This window comes from Aphelocoma coerulescens, chromosome 4 (assembly GCF_041296385.1).
Source record: "Aphelocoma coerulescens isolate FSJ_1873_10779 chromosome 4, UR_Acoe_1.0, whole genome shotgun sequence".
Taxonomy (NCBI): Eukaryota; Metazoa; Chordata; class Aves; order Passeriformes; family Corvidae; genus Aphelocoma; species Aphelocoma coerulescens.
The window spans coordinates 47,213,542-47,235,497 of NC_091017.1; the positions used below are offsets into that span (position 1 = coordinate 47,213,542).

Here is a 21,956-nt window from a genome sequence, read left to right on the forward strand (position 1 = left end):
AGGGATGTTTGCTGTCTACCAGAAGTATTTTAACACTTCTCTCTTTTGGTCAGTTTTTGGGCACCTGACAGAATCACTGGTCATCTTACATCCTGATAATCATTATAGGCTCCTTCCAGTTTGGAAGGGACCTCAAGGATCATCTGGTCCCTGTTGGCAAAAGCACAGTCTGGATGAGATGGCCTATCATCCTGTCCAGCTGAATCTTAAGTGTCCAATGTTGGGGAATCCACCACTTCCCACATAATGGAGAGATTATTCCAATGGCTAAATATTCTCATTGTGAAAAGTTTTCCTCTTGTGTCTGATTGGAATCTTTCCAGGCATAACTTGCACACATCACTCCTCACTTTTCCATAAGGTCCCTTATGAAAAGGGAATCTCCCATCTTCTTAGCAGCCACCCTTTAAATACAGGAACATGGTGATACAGTGTGCCTAAGCTTCTTTTCTCCAAGCTGGCAAATCCAATTTTCTCAGCCTTTCCTCACATGACAGGCTACCCAGTTCTTTGGTCATCTTTGCTGCCCTTTACTGCACCTTCTCCACCCTGTCCACATCTTTCTTGTATAGCAGGGACCAAAACTGAACACAGCATTCCAGATGTGGCCTGACCAGAACTGAGTAGAGTGGGATAGTGACTTTATCTCTGTTGGTGACACCCTTGTTGATGCAACTCAGCATTTGTGTTGGCTTTCCTTGCTGCAGCAACAAACTGTTCACTCACACTGAGCTGCTTGTCCACCAGGATCCCCAGGTCCCTTTCCATAGAGCTGTTCCCTAGCCAGGTGAGATCCCCAGCCTGTGCTGCTCTCCTGGATTATATTTTTCCATGTGCAAGACCTTACACTTGTCCTTATTGAACTTCATAAGGTTCTTGTCAGCCTAATTTTTCAGCCTGTCCAGGTGTTCCTGCAGGGTGTCTCTCCCTTCCAAAGTGTCCTCTGCCCCACTCAGTTTGGTATCACTGACAAACTCCATCCAGGTACACTTGATCCCATAATCCAAACCACTGATGAAGATACTAAACAGCATTGGGCCCAGTATCGTTCCCTGGGGGACTCCACTTGTGACAGCTGCCAGTGTGAAAGGGAGCAATTTACCACCACCCTGCAGGCGTGGCCGGTCAGCCGATTCCCCACCCACCTCATGGATCGCACATCCACACCATCACATCCACGTTTCTGTAGGAGGAGGCCGTGGGAAACCATATCAAAAGCCTTGGAGATATCCAGGTAGACAATGTTCACTGCTTGCCCCACATCAACCAAGCAGGTTCCTTTGTCATGAGAGGCAGTCAGGTTTGTCAAGCACAATTTGTCCTTGGTCAATCTGTCCTGGCTTTTCCTAAACATGGGCTTCATTTGACTTGTAACAGCCCCCAGGAAAATTAGTTCCATAGGTTTCCCAGGGACTGAAGTAAGACTGATGGGCCTCTAATTTTCTGGATCCCCTCTTAAGTCCTTCAAGTAGATAGGAGTGACATTAGCCTTCTTTCGGTCTTCTCAGATGTCCCCCGAATTCCACAACTCGAAGGTTATGGAGAGTGGCCTCAGTTATGTCAGCCAGCTGTCTTTGGTTGGATACTGCCAGAGCCCATCAATCTGTAGAGATCAAGCTCCTGTAATAGTTCACATACCAACTCTTCCTTCACAGATGGTAGGTCTGTGTTTGCATCAGCCAGAATTTTTGTTCCCAAGGCCTGGTGCTGGTGAAAGGACACAGGTGAAGAAAGTGTTGGGTACCTCTGCCTTTTCAGCCTTGTTGGTGACTAATTCATCTCTCCTGTTAAACAGCAGGAAAATAATTTCCTTCTGTCTCTGCTTGTTTACATACCTGCACTGGTTTCAACTGGCATAGAATTTATTTTCATCCTAGTACCTGGCACAGTGCTGTGTTCTAAATTGGTATGAGAATAATGTTGATTACACCCTAATGTTTTAGTTCTTAATGTGTTGTGTTTGCCCTACATCAAAGACTTTTCAGTGTCCCGTACTCTGCCAGTGAGAAGGTCCATAAGAAGCTGTGATAGAGCATGGCCAGGACAGCTGACCCCAACTGGTCAAAGGGATATTCCATACCACAGAAGGCCCTGCTCAGTATATGAACTGGGAGGGGTCTATTGCTGCTCAGGGATGGATTGGGGTCAGTGGGTGGTGAGCAATTGTTTTGTGCAATTGCTCGTGTTTCTTGGGTTTTATTCCTCTCTCTTCTTTTCCAATTTTCATTTTACTTTTTTATATTTCAATCATTAAACTTTTCTTACTTCAACCCATGGGTTTTATCTTTGTTCTGATACTCTGCTCTGTCCCACCAGGGTGGGGTGTATATGCATGGTACTTCGTTGTGGTCTGGGGCTAAACCATGATAGTATCTGAAGAACTCTTTCTTGTAGTTTTTGATATCTCTGACAGATTTCTGTTTGAGCTGAGCTTTTACTTTTCTAACTGCATCTCGGCACACCCTCTTAATGCCCTTGTGCTTACTTGGATGTAATCCTGAAGCTCAGAAGAAGGTTCAGAGAGAACTGGATGAGGTGTTTGGTAAGTTTTCCATTCCTTTATCAAGATTGAAGAAATTGAGATAGGAATGTGCCATGTGGCCATTCTAGGGTTTTAAGTGGCTAGAGGTGGTTGGGATGGGTGCTGGAATGTGCAGGATAGAGTACTGAGAAGGCTTCCCAAGTAAAGTGTAGGGTTTTTCTCTTTTTTTTTCCTATGGTGAAGCAGTTATAGACAGCTGCTTATTTGCTGTTGTTTTCTCCCTTTCCCTTTCCTCCTCAGGAAGATATCAGGTATTGAAAGGCACAAATATTCTTGTTATAGTTTATGCCCTACTGAGATTTTCCCTGACCTGGAGAAGTTTAGTCCTGAGCAATTCTTCCCTGAACATTGTAAGGAAAAGCACCTGTATGGTTTCCAAATATTTAATGTTTTTGATAGTTTGCGTGCATCCATCATTTTGGAACTGACATTTCTGGTCTCACTAGGGGGTGATGTGAAGGGCATTTCACCCCTGTTTTCCCTTTCAGTCTTGTGATTGTTTCATGGTAGGCTTTTCAGCTGAGTCTAGGTGTCTTTGGTGTCAGCAGCAGGGCTGCTGCTGTGGTGGCCTCTCAGAAAAGGCTAGAGAGGAGAACACAGTTCCTCCTGGCTCTACCCTGGATCCACTGCAGGACATAGCAGTGGAGCAGTGGCACCTCTGTGAAAAAGTATTTACAAGTGTACAAAAAAATGCTTAACAGACAGCAGAGTGGGGCAGAGCTGGGGGGGAGGAGGGGAAGAGAGGGGAAACAGCAGTGCAAACACCAAGGTCAGTGAAGGTGAAGGAAACAGTGCTCCAGGCTCCAGAGCAGAGATTCCTCAGCAGCCTGTGGAGAAACCAGCAGCTGGAGCAGGAGAAAAGTGTGAAGAGGGAGCACTAGAGAGGAACTTTTGCCTTTGTTTCTAACTTCCTCATTATCTGTTTTTAATTTTCTACAAGTTAATTTGAATTTCCAAAGTTGAGTCTGTTTTGCCCATGATGGTAACCAATAGGCAATCTTCCAGTCTTTATTTTGACTCATAAGCTTTTGCGTCCTGTTGAGGAGGGGAATGAATGGGTGGGTGTCTGAATGCTGGCCAAGGCTAACCCACCACACCTTCTAACAGGCTGTACTTTTCTGACTGTGTTATGTGCAGGCACATCAAATGTGGACAAAGAACCTCGTAGAGAAAATACTGGTACCAAATCTTCCATGCTGCAAGAATGCAGGTAGCAGATTTGCAGCACTGTGCTTCTGTGACCTACAAGTTTTCCCTGATCTTGAACTGCTCTGTTTATTCATTCTTCATGACCTCTGGCTTACTTCATGTAGTGTGTTGCATGCTGCTAAATGCTTTCTTTTAACTTGCTGGAGTTTAGCAAGGAGAAGGCTATGTAGAATCTAGCCAAGTTACAGAGAAGTGGGCGGAATCTTCACTTGTGACCTTGGATGAGTTGTGATCATCCATCTTGGGAGCATGCATTTTCCTTGACACGTTGATGAATGCATATAGGTGTGGTGCTTTGGTAGCTACTTAGTGTTAATGTCTATTAGTTATTACAACATCACTGATTTTCTGTTATTGAAAGGCATATTATCCTGGTAGGGAAGATTATGGTTTCTTAGGAGGCAGGCTTTTGTATTCCATTCGGGATAATTCATTCATGCAAAATATCTTGTAGTGAAAGATCCCAAATGATGGCTGTGGAACAAAGCAGTTGTTGCTATTTAGTGAACACTAGGTTGCAGAAACCAAGCAAGGTATGCTTGATAGAGGTGGCATCAAAGCAATCGGTCTGTCTCTGAAAAACAGCTATGGTCTTGGTCTTACGAATGCTGTTAATCTTCTTTACCTGTGTGAGAAAGAGTCCACAGAAGGATTTTAAGCTGGAGTCTTCCTCAGGATTTGTTCTTGGAAGCCTAGATTTTGGGCATGAAACTATAGTAGCCTAGTTTGGGCATGAAATTTAGTATCAGGCCCTAAAATTCCTCTCTCAGGACCGGGGAGATCTCTGAGCTCTGCAGCTGTCCAGCTGATGACGTATTTTGAAATGGAGACATACTGTGTTATATTTTTTTTGTGTAGGTGAGGGCTCTTGGGGACTACAAATAGCCTGTTTTTTTCAGAATAGTTTTCTGCATAAAGGTTAATCATGTTGTTGATGGTGTGTGTTTAGAAAGAGAGAAGCTCTTGCTAAGAAAAGCTTTCTTAAGAAAAAAACAGTTTCTCAGAATGAATTGTGTACTTCCTTATTGTCCTTCTGTTGTATCAGATCCACTTTAGCCTGGTTCTGCTTTTTGTTTTTTTTTTTTTTTTCCTGGCTGTAATTGATGATTTTATTGAAGAATCCAAGCTGCATTCTAGGGACCATCAGAAGCCTGTCTTGTCATTGTGTCTCTTGGCTGACATAGCTGCCTAACATGTTGTGTGTCTTCTGTCAGCACAGGCAGATAGGCTTCCACTTAGGCAAGAGACTGAATAAAAGGGGGTTTTCACTGTTACGAGCATTTGTAAAAGCAAAGATTCACTAACCAGTGGAGTGCTCACAGAAATCAATACTGAACACATAGCTCGCTGGGTGAAAAGGAAATGCTAATCACAATCTGGTAGAAAACTAATTTCCTAGAGAACATCCTCCAAAGTTTGTTATGGTTCTAAGTCTCGGTGACATAATTAGGCCTCAAAGATGCTAGACCTCTAATTTCTTCTTTCTTGGGTGTATATCTTTTCTGTCTCTGCAATGTTTCTGCTGCCTTTTATTAACATCATCACCATTGCCAGCTGCTGGCAGGATGTTACAATGTTTGTTTTGCAGTGTTCCCTACTGCTTTCCTAATGGCTTTTCATCTTCTCCTTGGTGTCTCACAGGTGTTTTTGGCATTTGGTTTTTTCCTGTAGAAGGAGTAATCAGCAGTTAGAAGTACAGATTTTTGACTCAGAATCACAAATAGTCACTTCATCTAATTATTGGTCCAATGAAGGCAACAAACTGCAAGACTTTTTGTAAATATGAGGGTATAATTTTTCAGCTGATTTCCATTATAAAAAGACAAAGGTGAGTCTCTTCATTCTGCTTGCTTGCCTCCTTCATAGGATGTCACCTGAAAAAAAGAGGGGACTGATGATTGTATAATTGGCCTATGTGTTTGCAAGACTGGTTATATATCTGCTGCTTTCTGTCACAAACCATTACAAACAACAGCAAGAGTGACAAAGTTCATTTCCAGTTGTTTACTGTGCAGAAAGATGTAAGTCAGCATTTATGATAAAGTCTGCTGGGAGATTGCAAGAACAAAGTGCCAAAATTTATCCCCCTTGATGCCAAGGGTCACAAAAACCTTACTTTTGATGTTCTGAGCTTTCTGTTTGTGTTTTTTATCTTAGTTGTTTTGTTTATGCTGTTTGTTGATTTACTAAAAATGCTTGTGCAGTCAGTGCAGTCATTTTTGGTACAAAGCAAAGAGGACAAATATGACTATGGCCATAAATACCATTTGTGCTTTATTCAGGGGGTGAAGTTTCATGAATTGGCTGTGAACCATGCTGCCTCTACCAAAACTCTGACCAAAAGATTTCTGTGCACCAGCTTTGAGAAACAGATGCTCAGTAGCCCTGCAGCAGTGAGAAGAGACCCTGGATCCTCTCGAGACAGGAGGGGAAGCAGTGTTTATGGTGGGTTTGGTACTGTGTCTACCCAAGCACTTTACAAGTTGGGGCACTAGTGCTGGTGCTGCCAGTTGTGTTACTGGCACCCTTTAGCCTGTGCCTGAGCATTCAACAGTGAGATCAGTAAAGGCCATTTGAACTAAGTGTCAGTGTGCTTTGCAGTGCTGCTGTTGATCAGAGGTCTGTTATGGGCTCTGGTTTTTGTAAGCCCTTGAAGCCATCAACCCAGCTGAAAAAAGGTATTCTCTACCTGGCCCTTCAGTTGTCATGTTGGACAACACTGAAGCAGTTCTCTGTGGCAAAATGGTGATGAGCAGCTGAAAACAGATTGAGAAAGATGATACTGAGAAAACCCATCTATCCCAAATCAGCAAAAAGGTGTTTTTTCTCTTGATGGTGCTTTGTCTTTTCCTTCTGAGGCATGCAAAGAAGGTCCTCACCTTCTTTGGAAGGTGGAAAAGTAGCACTGGTTCCTCTGGCTGGCAGGAAAGTAGCACTGTTTCCTCTGGCTGGCCTGCCATCAGAAAATGCTAGCAGGCAGCCTCTCCATATGAGTGTTTTTGGCTCTGTGTATTTTCTTGGCAGGAAGCTATGCCGTGGCCTGTGTGGCAGCTCCGCCTCCTGCTCTTTCTGGCCAACTTTTCTGCGCACTTGGCTTACTGCAACTGCAGTGCCGGGTACAGACAGCGCCAGTTCCACAGCAGGGATCAAGGCTCAGAGCCGGAGGCTGAGAGGCGATGATGGAGGTCATGGAAGTATTCTCAGGGAGACCCCAGCTGCTCCCCTGGGGAGCTGGGGTCATCGCTCTGCTGTTGACAATTGTGACTGTGTGCTCCCTGCCCTCCCTGATGGAATACTGGAGGCGATGGCGGATGATGAACCCAATCCCGGGTATCAGCCCCTGCTATCCTGTGCTGGGAAATGCCCTGCTCTTAGACGGGACAGGAGAAGGTAATGCCAACTTACACTGTAGCCCAGCTGTGAGGTCCCTGCACTGCCTGGGCTTGCTGGAGGAGCCAGTGGTGGTGAGGTGCTTGTTTGGCTGAGCTGTGGCTGGCGGGAGAAGGGGAGTGGGGTGTCAGAGGATATGCTGTTGCCTTTAAGTCTCTCTGGGCCTGTGGGCAATCTGCAGAGGGGAACAGTGTGAGGAGTGGTCAGTGAAGAGGAAAGGAGAGGAGCTGTGTAAATGTGGCATTATTATTGGTTCAAAGATTAACTAGAGTTTAAATCTGACAGCAGCTGCTGCTGGGCTCAGACCGTTAAGTTGTTGGTAGGGTGGAGCATGAATGCTGTGGAATGTGTTTTTGTGAGAGGGGGGTGTGCTGGGGGCTCTTGCAGGAAGTGTTGTTTCACAAAGTTAAACACTGTGTCCTCATGACTCTTTGCTGTGATCCAAACAAAACTTGAAACAATTATCTTCCCCCAAGGGAGCATGTGCAAGGGACTTCAACATGCCAAGTTGCTTTTACTCAGACTCGTTTCCAAATCATCTGTGACTTAGATTTATGTGTTCGATGCAAAAGAACTTGCTGAGTATTTACAGTACATCCCTCAAAGGCAAATCCTTTTGTTCTGGTACTGATTAATGGGACCTCTTTCTGCCAGGTGCTTGAGAGAGCACTAATGTGCTTGATGTTCCCTTTCCATTTGGTACTCATTTTTTAACAGGAATATCTTTCTTAAGGAGTTTGTGGTATGAAAGCATTTCTGGGTCTGCTGTCAGTGGCCCACACTCTTCTGTGTGTGTTTGTGATGCCTGTGTATGCCAGTTCTGCTCTGTGCACATGTGTTGCTGGTTGCTGGCCCTGCTGCCATGTATGCTGCCAGAAAAGAGGATAATGGGCCATGGGGGCATGGTGGAGTCAAGTGTGAGTACAGCATTGGAACACAAATTGCCCAGTGCTGACCCATGCTGAGACATAGTGCCTCTGTTCACAAGGCACACTGTCATATCTGTCCTCTGGATCCAATCCCATATCTAAGTACAAATATGAGAGATCTGTGGTGGATGTGAGGACAAGCAGCTTTCCACAAAGTTGATTTTGGGGAAGCAGTAGGAGGATCATAGGATGTATATATGAGTTGGACTGAGAGATGAATCTTTTTTTTTTTTCCTCTTTTTTAAAAATCTTCTTAAAAAAAACAAGCCAAACCAAACCAGAAGATTGCTTCTCTCTCCAGAAAGCGTGGAAACTGATGTTCTGTGTAGTCTCCAATCTCATTTGTTAGCAGGAATTGCATAGCTCCCGTGCTTTAATTAAGGAATCACAAAGCTCCCATGTCCAGCCATCTTTGTTCTTGTTTATTTATGTAGAAGTGAGTGAAGTTTGGGGTTTGTAGTCTTTTTCATTAAAAATATGACAAAAAAACTTTAAAAAAGGGTAAGGTTTTATAGCAGAAAGGAAAATAACTTTTCCCATGATGGGGATTTTTTTTGTTGGTATTGGTAGACAATTTCTGGAAAATGTGCTATTTTAATCATGGCAATGTTAGGAAAAATATTAAAAAAATAGTAAAATAATCTGACACTCTTAATCGTATTGGATGAGGTGTCATTAGAACTTTTCCTAAGACTAGGGAAAGCTGTATTTGGGCATCTGTTAGGAAACTTTTTTTGCCTTTTTTTTTTCTTTGATTTGGGGACCTTTGAATTTTCAGCTCTGCAGAGGCTTGTAAAGGTATCATTTGTTGTTTAAGCTTGTTTCTGAAAGGGCAAAGAAGTGTTTAATCCTTGAACATTCAGAGAGTGACCTCCACCTCTAATATTGCAGAATGAACCTGAATTGTCCTCTGTGATGAGATAATATCAAAAGCCTTTTTGAATCAAATAAAGCACCATCTACTACTCTTCCCTTGCCAACAGATTCAGCTATCTCCCATGCTTTCTGTATATCTAAACTGACAAGACATGGAATGGATAAGTGTATAATAATGTGGGAGGAGAATTCCCTGGGTTGCTGAGCTCACTGGTATGAAGTCCAACAGGCAGCTGGACAGCAGTGGTATCCCTTGGGTTGATCTGTGGCAGAAATGATGCAGTGAGTCTGTTCCCTAAGAGATTAGGATACCTGGATGGTAAAATCCACATTTGCAAAATATGCTGCTTGGTCATAGCAGCAGGTTAAAACTACAACAAAATCAAAATTGCAAGGCATATGGTATAAAAGAGTTCATTACAGAAGCCTTATTTTATAAACTCCCCTTGTTGAAGCTCTACTCTGATTTTCTATTCCAGGTTTTTTTAAACAGCTTCAATGTTATACTGAAGAGTTCAGAAGTTGGCCATTGTTCAAACTTTGGATAGGACCATTGCCTGTCATGGTTTTGTATCACCCTGACAGTGTGGAGGTGAGTGTGCTGGTCTCCTGTCTGTTCCACTGTCACGCAGAGCAGTGTCCAAGCTGTTTGTTAAAAAGGGCTTGGACTGATTTGCTTTGGGGTGGTCCTCTGAGTTCGTGCTAAAGAAAGGCATAAAGGGAAGGAATATAAGAAGGCCTAGTCAGAGGGGATTGGGGGAATACTGAAGATGGCCAGCACCAAAGGAGCATCTCCTTTAGCTTTGTTTTCATATGTGTGAAAGCTTCTGCTCGCAAGATCAGACCAAACAAACAGATAGCAGGGAAGATGGGACCACTGAAATAAGGATAGAACATAATGAAATTCAGGTCGCTATGCTTGTGTCTCTTTGACAGACTTCTGCATTAGAACTTGGTGGGTCTGTTTTGATGCCATGAAATGTAGTCATTCATTTTGCTGCTGACAGTGATTGTCCTTGCACGAGGAAGACGGTATTGTTTCTCTGCTGGAGTGTTTATTGAAGAAATAATGAAGAAATATCTCTCCATCTAACAAGTGATATTTTTTCCTCTCCATTCATTTTTTTTCTGACAGGTTATTCTGAACAGTTCAAAACATATAGAAAAATCGTACCTGTATGACTTCCTGCATCCATGGCTGGGTACTGGACTTTTGACAAGGTATAATGTACAATGAAATGCAGGGGCACTGCTGTCTTTTTGAAATGTTCAGGATATATGATAGGAAGAGGTCTTGGTGGCAGGAATGCTGTGTGTATTTCCGAATAAAGAGATCGTGTGCGTTGCTTATCTCAGCTGGTCATTCTGCAGACCGGTAGGATGGGCCTGAGGTTGGTGATGCTTTGGGTTAGGATCAGAGAGTGCACCCTTTCCTTCATTTCATTAATGAAGTGGAAGATCATGGGAAGTGAGCCTGAGTAAGAGCATGTCAGGAGTGCAGAGACGGAGGAACAACGGTGTAAGGGTTTGGTGTCCTCCAGTCTTGGAAGAGTAAAGTAAGGATTGGTCTGGATGATGGAAATATTCAAGAGTCAGAGCAAGGTGAGTAAAGAGTGGCATTGGTACCTTTGAGCCTCATCTGAGTTTTTGCAAAAAGGTCAAGGTCTCCATGTTAGTAGTAAAGCTTTGTTGCTTGTTTGGAGCTCTCAGAGGTGGGTTCCTCTCTTTTTACAATACCATGGTATTGTAAAAGCCAGACGTGATCATGTGGTGTGGGAAGTGCAAGTTCCTGTGCGAGGATGAGGCATGCGTTTATCCTGAGTTTTGTTTACAGCCTTTAGGAAGGCAGTAAGTAATCAGTAGCAATATGCAGAGGTGAGGTCCACGGGCATCAGGCATGGTTTATCCTCACTGTTCTTCCTTAGTGGTTGTTTTTTCTTCCATAGACTTACAGAGGTATTTTGGCTTCCTTGTGCTTGCAAAAACATAATGCAGGAGAATGTTCCAGCCTCTGCTGGTTAGGGGCAGCAGTGGCAGACAGCAAGCAGATAAGCTGGCCTGTGGAGTGCCTCAATAGCAAGTTAACAGGGGCAGTGGTGCGATGGTTTTACCATGTAAGCAGAAGTGCCAGCTGTGTGCCTGTGGGGCAAGTGATTTAGAAAAAATGAACAAGGACCCCAAGGAAGCTGGTGTCACTCACTGTGGCTCCATGCTTGTCACTGGCATGTGGGAAGTGATCGCTTGTCTCCAGGAAGCAGATTTTAGCCAGGCCTTGAGGCAGTCATTTTCACAACTTCCCTAGGCCCTAGTTCTCTGCAGGCCTCATTTCATGGTCAGCAGATAAAGACAAGCACAACTACTGATTCAGAGAGACGGTGGGGTGGGTTGAGGCCTTGATGCTGAATAGCTGTTTTGGCCTCTAGCTGGCTTCTGCTTGGTCCCTCTGAGCCTGTACACTGGCCAACAAGGATGTATTGTCTGGAGGCTTGTTGGCATCTCTGTTGAGACCAGCTGGAGAAATGGTGGCTTTTGCTTCCAAGAGATCTAAAACAAGAAATATTTACATCTGCTTCTTCTGTGGAGTGCTGTGAACAGCTTGAAGAGACATCTACAGTGTGTCCACCTCTTCCAGGCTGCAGTATATACTGTGTACTTCCTGTAATGATGAGGGTTTTATTTTTGACTCTGAGTTTTTGGCCTTCCTTCTCTCCATTAATTTACAGCACTGGAGACAAGTGGCGGTCACGGAGGAAGATGATAACTCCCACATTCCACTTTGCAATCTTGAATGACTTTCTAGAGGTCATGAATGAACAAGGAAATATTTTGGTGAAGAAACTTGAGAAGCATATTGACAAGGAGCCATTTGATGTCTTTATGGACATCACTCTGTGTGCCCTTGATATCATCTGTGGTAAGTCCTGTTCAGTTATTGTGGTGGGACTGTGAATGATGCAGAAGATCATGAGTTCAGCTGTGCCAGTTTGTGTAAGATGATTGAAGAGGAATGTCCCTGCATATATGCTAAATGCATTTCCATCCTTCCCAGCCTTTTTCCCAGGGTTTATTAAGTGCATCTGAGCAGGTGAGTTTGTGGGATTGGCAGGAGAGAGGTTGCAGTCCGAAGTAAGGTTGTCTTGAGGAGCAGGATTCCTGGATATAGAAATACAAAGAAAGCTCATTCCCTGCAAAGGGATATGTGTATTCACTTGTTGAAGGGATAGTGTGATGATAGATAGAAGCTGGGAGTAGTAGTAGCTTACTGTGTATGCTTGCATTTTGCTTTGCACTTGTGAGATGTTGATGTTTTCCTCCTAGAAACAGCAATGGGAAGGAATGTGGGTGCTCAGAAGAATAAGGATTCTGACTATGTTTCTGCTATTTACAGGTAAAGGCACATTTTCCTTAGTTTGTAACTGAGCTGGAGTTGATGCTGCTGGTGTCAGGAGGGAAGGCCAGGCGGTCGGAGAGGGAGGGGTGTAAAGCACTGCAACAGACTAACCCTGAGTCACTAAATACCCTGGAGGTGTTTGAAAGACATGTACCTATGGCACTTAGGGTTATGGTGTAGCAATGGACTGTTCTGGGTTAACACTAGGTTAACAGTTGGACTCAATGATCTAAAAGGTCTTTTCCAACCTAAATTCTATGGTCTCAATGCTAGCTTTTGATGGAGCTTGTTGAGACAGGTATGATACAAAACAGGAGTAGACCTGGAGGGTTTGATTATCATCGGTTCCTTGGCCTTTTCCAAATTGTATCACAAGTGGGCTTGAAGTTGGTAATAATTACTCCTCTGCTTCCAAAGCATGTGCAAGAGCTGAATAGTAATGACAATCAGCCCTTCCAAATATACTCCAGTTGTGTTTGAGCATTCTTGAAGTCTCATATTGTTCATTTTAAATACATTTTAAGTACTTTTACATGCAGTCTGGTATCTGGACATTCAACTAGGAATGCTATGCTCTCAGAAACTGTTTGAGTTCTTGGGGCAGATATTTTGGAAGCCTGTCATGAGTAGTCTTTACAACACGGCCAGTGCTTTACTGAAGTGGGGTGTGACTGGACTGGATGACTTAATAGGACTGTTTCAAGAGGATTCCAGCTAAATGAGAATATGCTGTCCTTCTCAGAAATCAATGCTTAAAGATATAAAACATGGTGATGCAGGGACAAGTAACAGAAATTTTGAGATGGTGTAAAATCAATAAACAATTGTGAATGGCCTTCCTTTCAAATTAGGAGTTTAAACCTACACAATATGTTAAGTTCTACTTCATTAGGGTACGTAGAAGTCTTTTTTTTTTTCTTCTTGAAATGTGCTATAATTTGGAGGTTTTTGTCAAGTAATGTTATGTGATATAATTGTTTTGCCTCTAGGATGAGTGATCTAATCCAACAGCGACAGAAGAGCCCTTGGCTTTGGCCTGATTTTTTGTATATATTGTTCAAAGAAGGAAGAGAGCACAAGAGGAACCTCAACATCCTTCACAATTTCACAGATACAGTATAGAGTCCTTTTTTAAAATTTTTCTTATAATGATAATTTTCATTGTTGGAGCAAAGTTTTGCACTCAGAGCTTCCAAATGAGGGTGAGGTTCAGCCTCCTTGTTATGCTATTTCTCTGTTGGGATGCTGAGGAATTCCCTGAAAAGAAGGCAAGAGCTGATTTCCCTTTCAAGATTTCTGTTGAATTTAAACAAGGAATTAGACTACTCCAAGGGAGTGTCGGAACTTGCAGGTCCTTTGCAACTGAAACAAACAAGAGAAATTCGTGGAGCTCTTGTTCTGCCCCAAAAGCTCCACATCTGGATCACCCGCAACAGCTCACTGCCAGGTTTGGAGCAGTAAGCATAGGGCTCTGCATGGTAGTGCCATTTAGTCCAGCCCTCAGAAACTGAAGCCTGTATTCATTTTCCCCTATTCAGAACAGAACTGCTGAAACTATCAAACACATGCAAGTTCCCACATCAGCAGAAGGCACTTTGACACAGAAATCATTAAGCATGCATCACTCACTTGGCATGAAATAAAGTTTTCTCTCACCTTGTTAGACTGTGGAAGTAACAGCCCTTTCTCTCACCAAATAATTCCTATGTTATTCTTGCCAAAGTTTGCCCTCCCAAATCTACTACTAGGATGTTACCAGAGAGGCTGCTTTCCCTATGCATGTACCCCATGATGTCATTGTATCAATGTCTATGACAAAGGGAAGAATCTCTGAACTTCGACTACACATAATCAGCCACACTGACTGTGTTGTTTTTAAGTACTTCATGTTTTGCTTCCTTTTATTGGAAGTTGCAGCAGTGAGGCATGAGAGAGGCTCTTAAGAGGACCTAAGGTAACACTTGCACTCCTCCCATGCTGGGCTGGTGCACTGAATATAAGAAGCCAAATCTTAGAAGATGACAAAGGACCGTAAATAGTAATGTCACGTGGTGTAGGAGCCGACAGCAAGCACTGAAGGATGGGTCAATATGTGACACATGTGCAAGTTCAGTCAGGAAAACAATGCGTGTATGTGGAACTGTATTTTTTTCTTCCATTCAGTGATTCCTCCAAACAGAATTGCATACTCCACACCCTTTTAAAATATTATGTTGTTTTTAAGAACAATGCCAGTTTATTGAAGGGTTCTGTTTTGGTTTTGCAACAACAGTGCCAACAATAAGAAATTTATGTCTGTTATTGGGTCTGTACTTTGACATAAAAAAGGGAAATTCAGCCATTTTTCTCATACTGGAGAAAATTTGGGAAGCTTTAGTGTAGTGGGTTCAGCAATAAAATGTGTAGCCTTGCTGCAAGGTTATGGGATACCCTGTCTTCTCTTCTGAGTTTTTCAGAGGTTGGAAATGAGATCTTTCCTTAGTTATCAGATAGGATAGAGAGGATCTTATTGCTAATTAGCATGTTCACACTGTGGTGATTTTTTTGATATGCTGTTGCCATTGTTGGCATTCATGATTGGCGTGTTCCAGATACTCTGGACATGTTTACACTTCAAGATGAGCCCCAAGTTGTTTATGTAGTTTGGCTATCTATTTTCTTGATCACACGAAGGCTGTTCAAGGTTTATTCTGTTGCTTGGGGCAAGAGAGATTGGTCATAATTCACTACTAATACAAAAAGTCAGTTAAATTTCATGACCTAATGCTGGCAGCTGTGCTAACTAGCTCATGTAGATTGCTACAGATGGATGTTGTTGTTTTGATAAGTTAGGACAAAACTGCATGAGGCAGATAGCACGCTTGTGCTGAATTCATCATATCTCATGTAATGGTTCTATTCTCAGGTCATTGCAGAAAAAGCTGAAGAACTTAAAAGCACCAGGCAAAACAAACATGATAATGATGGCAGCTCTGAAGAAAGTGGTCCCAAAAAGAGAAAAGCATTTTTGGACATGCTGCTGAATGCCACAGATGATGAAGGGAACAAGTTGAGCTACAGGGACATTCGTGAGGAAGTGGATACTTTCATGTTTGAGGTAACCAAGGAACTCATTGGTTTATTGCTCCTTTTTTTTTTTGTTTTGGATGTTTTTGTTTGTTGGGGTTTTTGTTTGTTTTTTACCTCCCAACCCAAGATTCTGAATTTGCAGGGGGTGACTCTTGTCTTAGTTCAGGAGGTTGCTTTTAGCATGATTTTATTTTAGCCCTGGAAGCCTAAGAGGAAATCTGAATGTTTCTATCCTAAAGTGGTAGGACAGAAACATCCGTGTGCCCTGGGAAAATGTTGGACAATGCATATGTGGCAGGCCCTGCCTGTTGTGAGCAGGCTCTACTCATGAAAGCAGGTGAGAAATAAAAGCTTAGTGGCTGACATGGACCATGGGCTCTTGGCTTTTGTTGCAAACCTCATTAACACTGAAGAGAGCTCTAAATAGTTTCAGTTTTTTGACTTGCATTTTGTCATGTTTCCTCACATTTTTCCCTTGCTACATTTGTTGCTCTCTTCTGGTTCTGTTGTCCACTGTGCATCAGTGCTTTGTCTTCTTGTAGAATACTGTCATAGAATGGCTTGGGTTGGAAAGGACCTTAAAGATCATATAGTTCCAACCCTCCTGCCATGGGCAGGGATGTCATCAACTAGATTAGGTTGCCCAGGGCCCCATCCCACCTGGCCCTGGACACCTTGAGAGACAGGACATTAAAAATTTCTCAAGGCAACATGTTCCTCACTAATCTCTGAGTAAAGAATTTCTTCCTAACATCTAATCTAAATCTCTTCTCTTTTAGTTGAAAATCATTCCCTCTTGTTCTATCACTATCTGCCCATGTAAAATGTCACACTCCCTCTTTTTTTTATAAGTCCTCTCTAAGTACTGAAAGGCCACAATTAGGTCTTCCCGGAGCCTTCTTGTCTCCAGGCTGAACAACCAACTCTCTCAACCTGTCTTCATAGGAGATGTGTTCCATCCCTCTGATAATCTTTGAGGCTCTTCTTTTTGTCTGATTTCCTGTCTAATGAAGGATCTAAAGAAGATTTTTGAGTTTTCCACACACTCCCATTAGATGGACCCGAATTCTATCTCAGAAGAGCTTAATTCATAGAACTGTATTAATACCGTTGTAACCTAGAGAAACTCTCTTCTCATCTTGCCATTTCTGTACTACAGCTGCATCCTGAACTTCACAAGTGTGCTTTTTTAGTATCAAAATCCTTTTTTGGTCAACTTTTCCCTTTTCTGTTTCCCTCTTTTTTTTGTGTTTTTTCCCCCCTTCTTTTGTTCACCTTTCATCTCCCCTTTCCCCTCCTTCCCACAGTGCTGGGAACTAGTAGTTGATTCCCTTCTCATAGAAAACCAAGTATTTTCTCCTATGGCTACTGTACTATGTCTCATTAGACCATTTTTAGATAGTTTTGTAAAGGTTGCAAGTTGTTTCCATTATATCTCTCCTGTGACAGTCACTGGCCCCCCCAGATGTTGACTGGACAGTAACGAAAAAGATGAATATGCATCTGATTCATTGTGTAGATAATGATAGTTCATGCAGCTCCTGAGAATCAGAAGAGAGGGATTTTGCTTAGGTTATTTCAATACTTTTCCCTTTTGGTCTGTTTTCAGCACAATCGTGGATCACCTTTTACCATGATAGCTAGTGTGTTGAATAGAGTTATTCATTCTTGATTCTTGCTTTTCTCATAGTCATGGGACTAATAAGTCTCATTTTTCATACTACCTGCACACCTAAGTATTTACGAAGCCCACTGGTGCATGGGAATAGAGTTGAAGTGAATGTCATTGTAAATCTGGACCTGTAGGGCCATGATACAACAGCAGCTGCTATGAACTGGGTCCTGTACTTGCTTGGACATAATCCGGAAGTTCAGAAGAAGGTTCACAGGGAATTGGACGAGGTGTTTGGTAAGTTTCCATTCCCCCTTCACTGGGGTTTTGCTGCATTTGTGAGCGCAAATGTGTTAAAAGCCTAGACGTAGAAGGGGATTTAAGAACATGTCTTGTGGCCCTTCTGGAGCTTTCAGCAGCTAGAGGTGGTTGGGATGGGTGCAGGAAGGTCTGTAGGGGTGTACAACCAACCTTATGTCTTTGGGGCAAGATATGCATGTTCAATATATTTGTAGCACCTTCTTGTATGTAGTCTTGGTTCATGATGAGAGTTTCTGAGGGGATCCAGGATGAGTTTGTTTAGCCAAAGATGGGGAGTTTTGTTCTTGGTCATCCCTCTATTTGTTTTTGGACAGACAACACTGAGCGTTCTGTGACAATGGATGATTTGAAGAATCTTCGATACCTTGAATGTGTTGTGAAAGAAGCTCTTCGTCTCTTCCCTTCAGTTCCCATGTTTGCCCGTACCTTGAGAGAGGATTGCTGTATTCGTAAGTAGTGTTCTGTGTTTGCCATTTCCCCTCCTGTTAGGATTTCTGCATTGTTTCCCAAATAAAGGGCAGCGTTGTTTTATTTTTTACCGTTCTGCTATGTATAGGAAGTCACTTGTTTGCTGTTGTTTTGACTCTTCTTCTCCCTTTCTCTCTTCTCTTTAGAGGGATATCAAGTACCAAGAGGTGCAAATGTCCTTGTTTTAACTTATGCCCTGCACAGAGACCCTGAAATCTTCCCTGAACCGGAGGAGTTCAGGCCTGAGCGATTCTTCCCTGAAAATTGTAAGGGAAGGCATCCATATGCTTATGTGCCCTTCTCAGCTGGTCCCAGGAACTGCATTGGTGCGTATCTGAAGAGGAAGCCCTTGTAACAGTTCTGCTTTTGGATGTGGTAACTGAGACAGCAACAAGTACTGTTGGTATAGTGTTCTTCCTCACTCCCCATCCCTGAATTCTGGGCACTGTGTGCCCTGCAAGCCTAGTATTTTAACTACCAGATTTGTTTCTTCCAAGAGATTTCCTTTCTTCCTAGGGACCAGTGTCTATCTTGCTGATGTTTCTTCCTCACTGCCTCTGCAGCCTGGAAGCATGTTATTGGGCTCTTGTGTTAGGACATGATTGCTTCCAAATTTCTCATCCTTAGTGTCAGCAACACAGAATGAGAGAAGACACATGTCCTGCACCTGCTTTGCTCTGGAAACACCTCATCTGTCTCTCTCATGATCTGAGCTGGATGTCCCAAGAATGCAATCTGCAACTGATGTAGTCTTTCCCTATTTCTGACACTGTAGTTGGTTTGGTGTTTTCACTGTCATCCCAGAACTCGTTAGCACTTCAGATGCCACTGAGACACTTGGCATTTATGTGCGCTCCAAGTAGAGGCATTGTTGTTTATATTGCAGAACTTGTGAAAAGACTGTTCCATACACTGATTTTAAATGCAGATGGGGAACATCCAAAGGTTATCATGCCACTTACAAGAATGGGAAATATTACTTCTTTTGGTCTCTTTGGTTTTGTTTGTTTGGTTTCGTTTCTGTTTTTGGGGGATGGGATTTATTTGTTTTGATTTGTCTCATTGGTAGCAGGTGCCCTTTTCCATAAGAGCAGTAAACTAGGTCTTTCCTTGTTCTAAAGAGAAATCTAATTCAATATACCATGTCTAGCTAGTTCCTGAGTATGCAGGATGATGTGCAGGAGAGGTGGCTCATTAATATCATTGCAGAAGTGCATCGTGTATCTGTGTGTATGGACTTCCATCTGTGTATATGATACAGAGGGGAGAGCATAAAAACTTCTGAGCACTGCATTTGTGTCCTGTCTCCATTTTTTAGTTTTTGTGAACTGCCTGGGTTGTGGCACTTGGTTTGGTTTCTCTCACATTTCTCTGTTCTCATGTTTCCTCCTTCACCTATGCTGAAGTGCAAATTGAACTTTGCCCTCTGTGCTACCAAATCATTAGTCTATGTGAGGCTTAATGACCATTGAAGGAAGGTCTGTCTGTCATTCTGTTGCAATTGCATCTCCTTTGCTCCTCTCTACATATTATGGAACCATGAAATTTTTCTCTCCCCACTGTCCCTGTGCTGCATCTTCTGCTCTGGTGTGCCATCCATGCCCCCTGCGTAGTCCATCCAAGAGACATGACAAGGCTGTGTTTTGTAGTAGTTCCGTATGAAGTGTTGACTGTTTCCATGTTGCTGTTTGAGTTCTTTGTACTATGGGAAAGAGGATGTACTGTGGATCCTTCCAAGAAGGCCAGAGTTTTCAGGCAGAGAAAACTGCTAGTGTTAGTTGTGTCCATATGAACTCGATTTTAGCCTAAAGCTAGTTCTGTTCTTAAGTCCTATGAGCGTGCAGATGTAGCAACAGTTGACGCAGCCTGACAATAACTATTTTTTTTGTCTGCCCTGTAACTCATAGGTCAGCGCTTTGCACAAATGGAGGAGAAAACTATTCTAGCCCTCATCCTGAGGCACTTTTGGGTGGAATCATGTCAAAAGCCAGAAGAGCTTGGTTTATCTGGAGAACTGATTCTTCGTCCAAATAATGGGATCTGGATTAAACTGAAGAGGAGACCAAATGCTGGATCAGAATGAAGGAGTTTACTTCTGAAAGTTTTCAATCTATTTAGGCTGAGATATATTTTAAAATCAAATATTTTGATGTCAGTTCAGCAATTTGTTAAAACTATTTGTTACTGTTTCATTAAAGAAGATGTAGTAATAGTCCTAATTGCTCTAGTTTTGTAGTGCTTGTGAACGTCATGTTAATCTTTGAAATGCAAGTCTTCAAACCTTAAATTTTTGTGCCTTATCTGCTCAGATGAAACAATTCTATTGCCACAGGGCCACAAAAACTTAAACTGTGGTAATAACAACAGCAATGCCTGTGGTGAAGTGATTAGCGTACATGCCATAGAGTTTTCCAGGTAACTGGAAGTCTCAAGTATTTGTAAGATTTTCAGGTTTCTTTGGTTCTGAAAGATACAAGTGATCATTCTTCCTCTTGGCACAATATTTTTTCTTTTTTTGGTGATGACTGCCTCTGTAAAGACCAAGCAAAAATCTCTGATAATTTCACTCCTCCTTGGTAAACATTTACAGTAATTCTTTAGAAGGGAGCGCTCTGAATTATTTTTTAGCAAACTGTACCAAAAGCATTAATCTGTATAACCATAGCAGGAACTAGACAGTGTGCAAATTACGCCTAGGATTTCATAATGACAGAAGCACTGTATTATTACATACTTTAAGAATAAACTTCTGCTATGCCTCAATGTGGACTGAAATTGTATCTGTTGAAATTGCATGCCTGTGTGCAGGTGAATTACTGATAGATAATTATTTCTTAGCATCAGTTCCTCTACGGTGATCAATCAACTAGATTTTACTGTGCTAAAGCTGACACGATGAGCCAGTGTTCTCTTGCCTTCTACTGCCCTGAAGGCAACATACAGAGTTTCTTGATAATTGATGTTGAAGAGGAATTACAGTGACGGAATGAGGTGCCTGTGAAAGTTTCTGTCTGATTGTACCTTCAGGACAGGTCAAAATCTGCTACAGGCCATCTGGAGAATGGACTCTCCATGATTTTTGAAAGCTCTGAAGAAAAAGGTGGTGCTAAAGCAAGCTGAGATCCTCTAGCTGGTCTGGCCTTTACTTGTGCCCTATGCTTTGGGGCTCCTTTTGGCTGGTAATGAGTTGCTCCAGCACGATGCCTGGTGCTGTACAGAGAGGGGTGCCCACCGATAACCACACTTGTGTCTTTAGCTGTTCTTGCCACGTGGTGGTGAGGGCTTTTGGTGTGTTGTTGTCTTTAGGTTGTTCTTGGGCTGTGGGCAACCTGCAGAGGGGAACTGGCTGAGAAACTGGAGGTCAGAGCTGATACAACTAACATGGACTGGTCTACTCTAATGATTAATGTGTTACAAAATAAGAAGGGTAATCTGTCCTTACTGGTTTTGCTGAAATTTACAGATTCTTTCTTTTGTCTGTTTCCATGTGCCCTTTTAACAACACTTAGTGATTTAATACCTGGGATACTGCTGTAATTTGCAGAATATCTTAATAAAGAGAAAATAATTTCTATTTTTCACAAGTAAATTAGAGGTTTCCTTGAACCTGACCAATTCTTTATATTCTGATAAGCCTATTTTTTACCATTTTCTGAGGATCTTCGAAAAAGAAACTATTTGACTGATTAGTTTACGTAAATGAAATCACAGAGCTTGACAAATAGTCTATAATTGCTACCTTTATTTTACCATTAAGAAAAAAATATCTTTAACAATAGTAATACTTGCATTCTTCAGCCTTCTTTTTCAAGGATAGGTTTCATTGCTGTATAATAACAAGAATTTCAGTTTACAGGGCTGAATGTAAACATTGTCTTCTTTATAATGAGATAACTTTTGAGATCATCTTCATATGTTAATGCATACAATACAAATGACACGTTTTCCCAAGAGACTCTAAGTTAAGGAATTATTTCATGCTTTTGGGTACTTGGCAATGTGAACTTTCAAGGTAAACAAGATTGGCATCCAGAATATGTTTGCCAGGAGATTTGGCATGTAGTTGAAACCTGGAGAGGTACCTCATGTCGTAAGCTATGTCCTTAAGGTGAGGACTTTCAAGACAAATGAAAACTAATATTACTTCCT

At 42.3% G+C, this 21,956-nt stretch overlaps 1 protein-coding gene across 3 annotated transcripts; it reads left to right on the top strand.

Annotated features, from left to right (window-relative positions):
• The first annotated feature begins 2,397 nt into the window (after positions 1-2,397).
• On the top strand, positions 2,398-20,570 carry CYP4V2 (cytochrome P450 family 4 subfamily V member 2). 3 transcript variants are annotated; one of them, XM_069013921.1, is made up of 14 exons: positions 2,398-2,542; positions 3,680-3,752; positions 5,393-5,579; positions 6,111-6,196; positions 9,426-9,538; positions 10,082-10,167; positions 11,670-11,860; positions 12,265-12,334; positions 13,327-13,453; positions 15,243-15,434; positions 17,213-17,315; positions 17,654-17,788; positions 17,954-18,133; positions 19,715-20,570. In XM_069013921.1, the coding sequence occupies exons 3-14, from the start codon at positions 5,500-5,502 to the stop codon at positions 19,888-19,890; spliced, it is 1,539 nt and encodes a 512-aa protein (XP_068870022.1). In that variant the 5' UTR covers positions 2,398-2,542; positions 3,680-3,752; positions 5,393-5,499; the 3' UTR covers positions 19,891-20,570. The 3 variants fall into 3 exon arrangements, with proteins under 3 accessions (XP_068870022.1, XP_068870020.1, XP_068870021.1); XM_069013919.1 differs by lacking the exons at positions 2,398-2,542; positions 3,680-3,752; positions 5,393-5,579 and having other exon boundaries at positions 5,929-6,196; XM_069013920.1 differs by lacking the exons at positions 2,398-2,542; positions 3,680-3,752; positions 5,393-5,579; positions 6,111-6,196 and adding an exon at positions 6,838-7,141.
• The last annotated feature ends 1,386 nt before the right edge of the window (positions 20,571-21,956 follow it).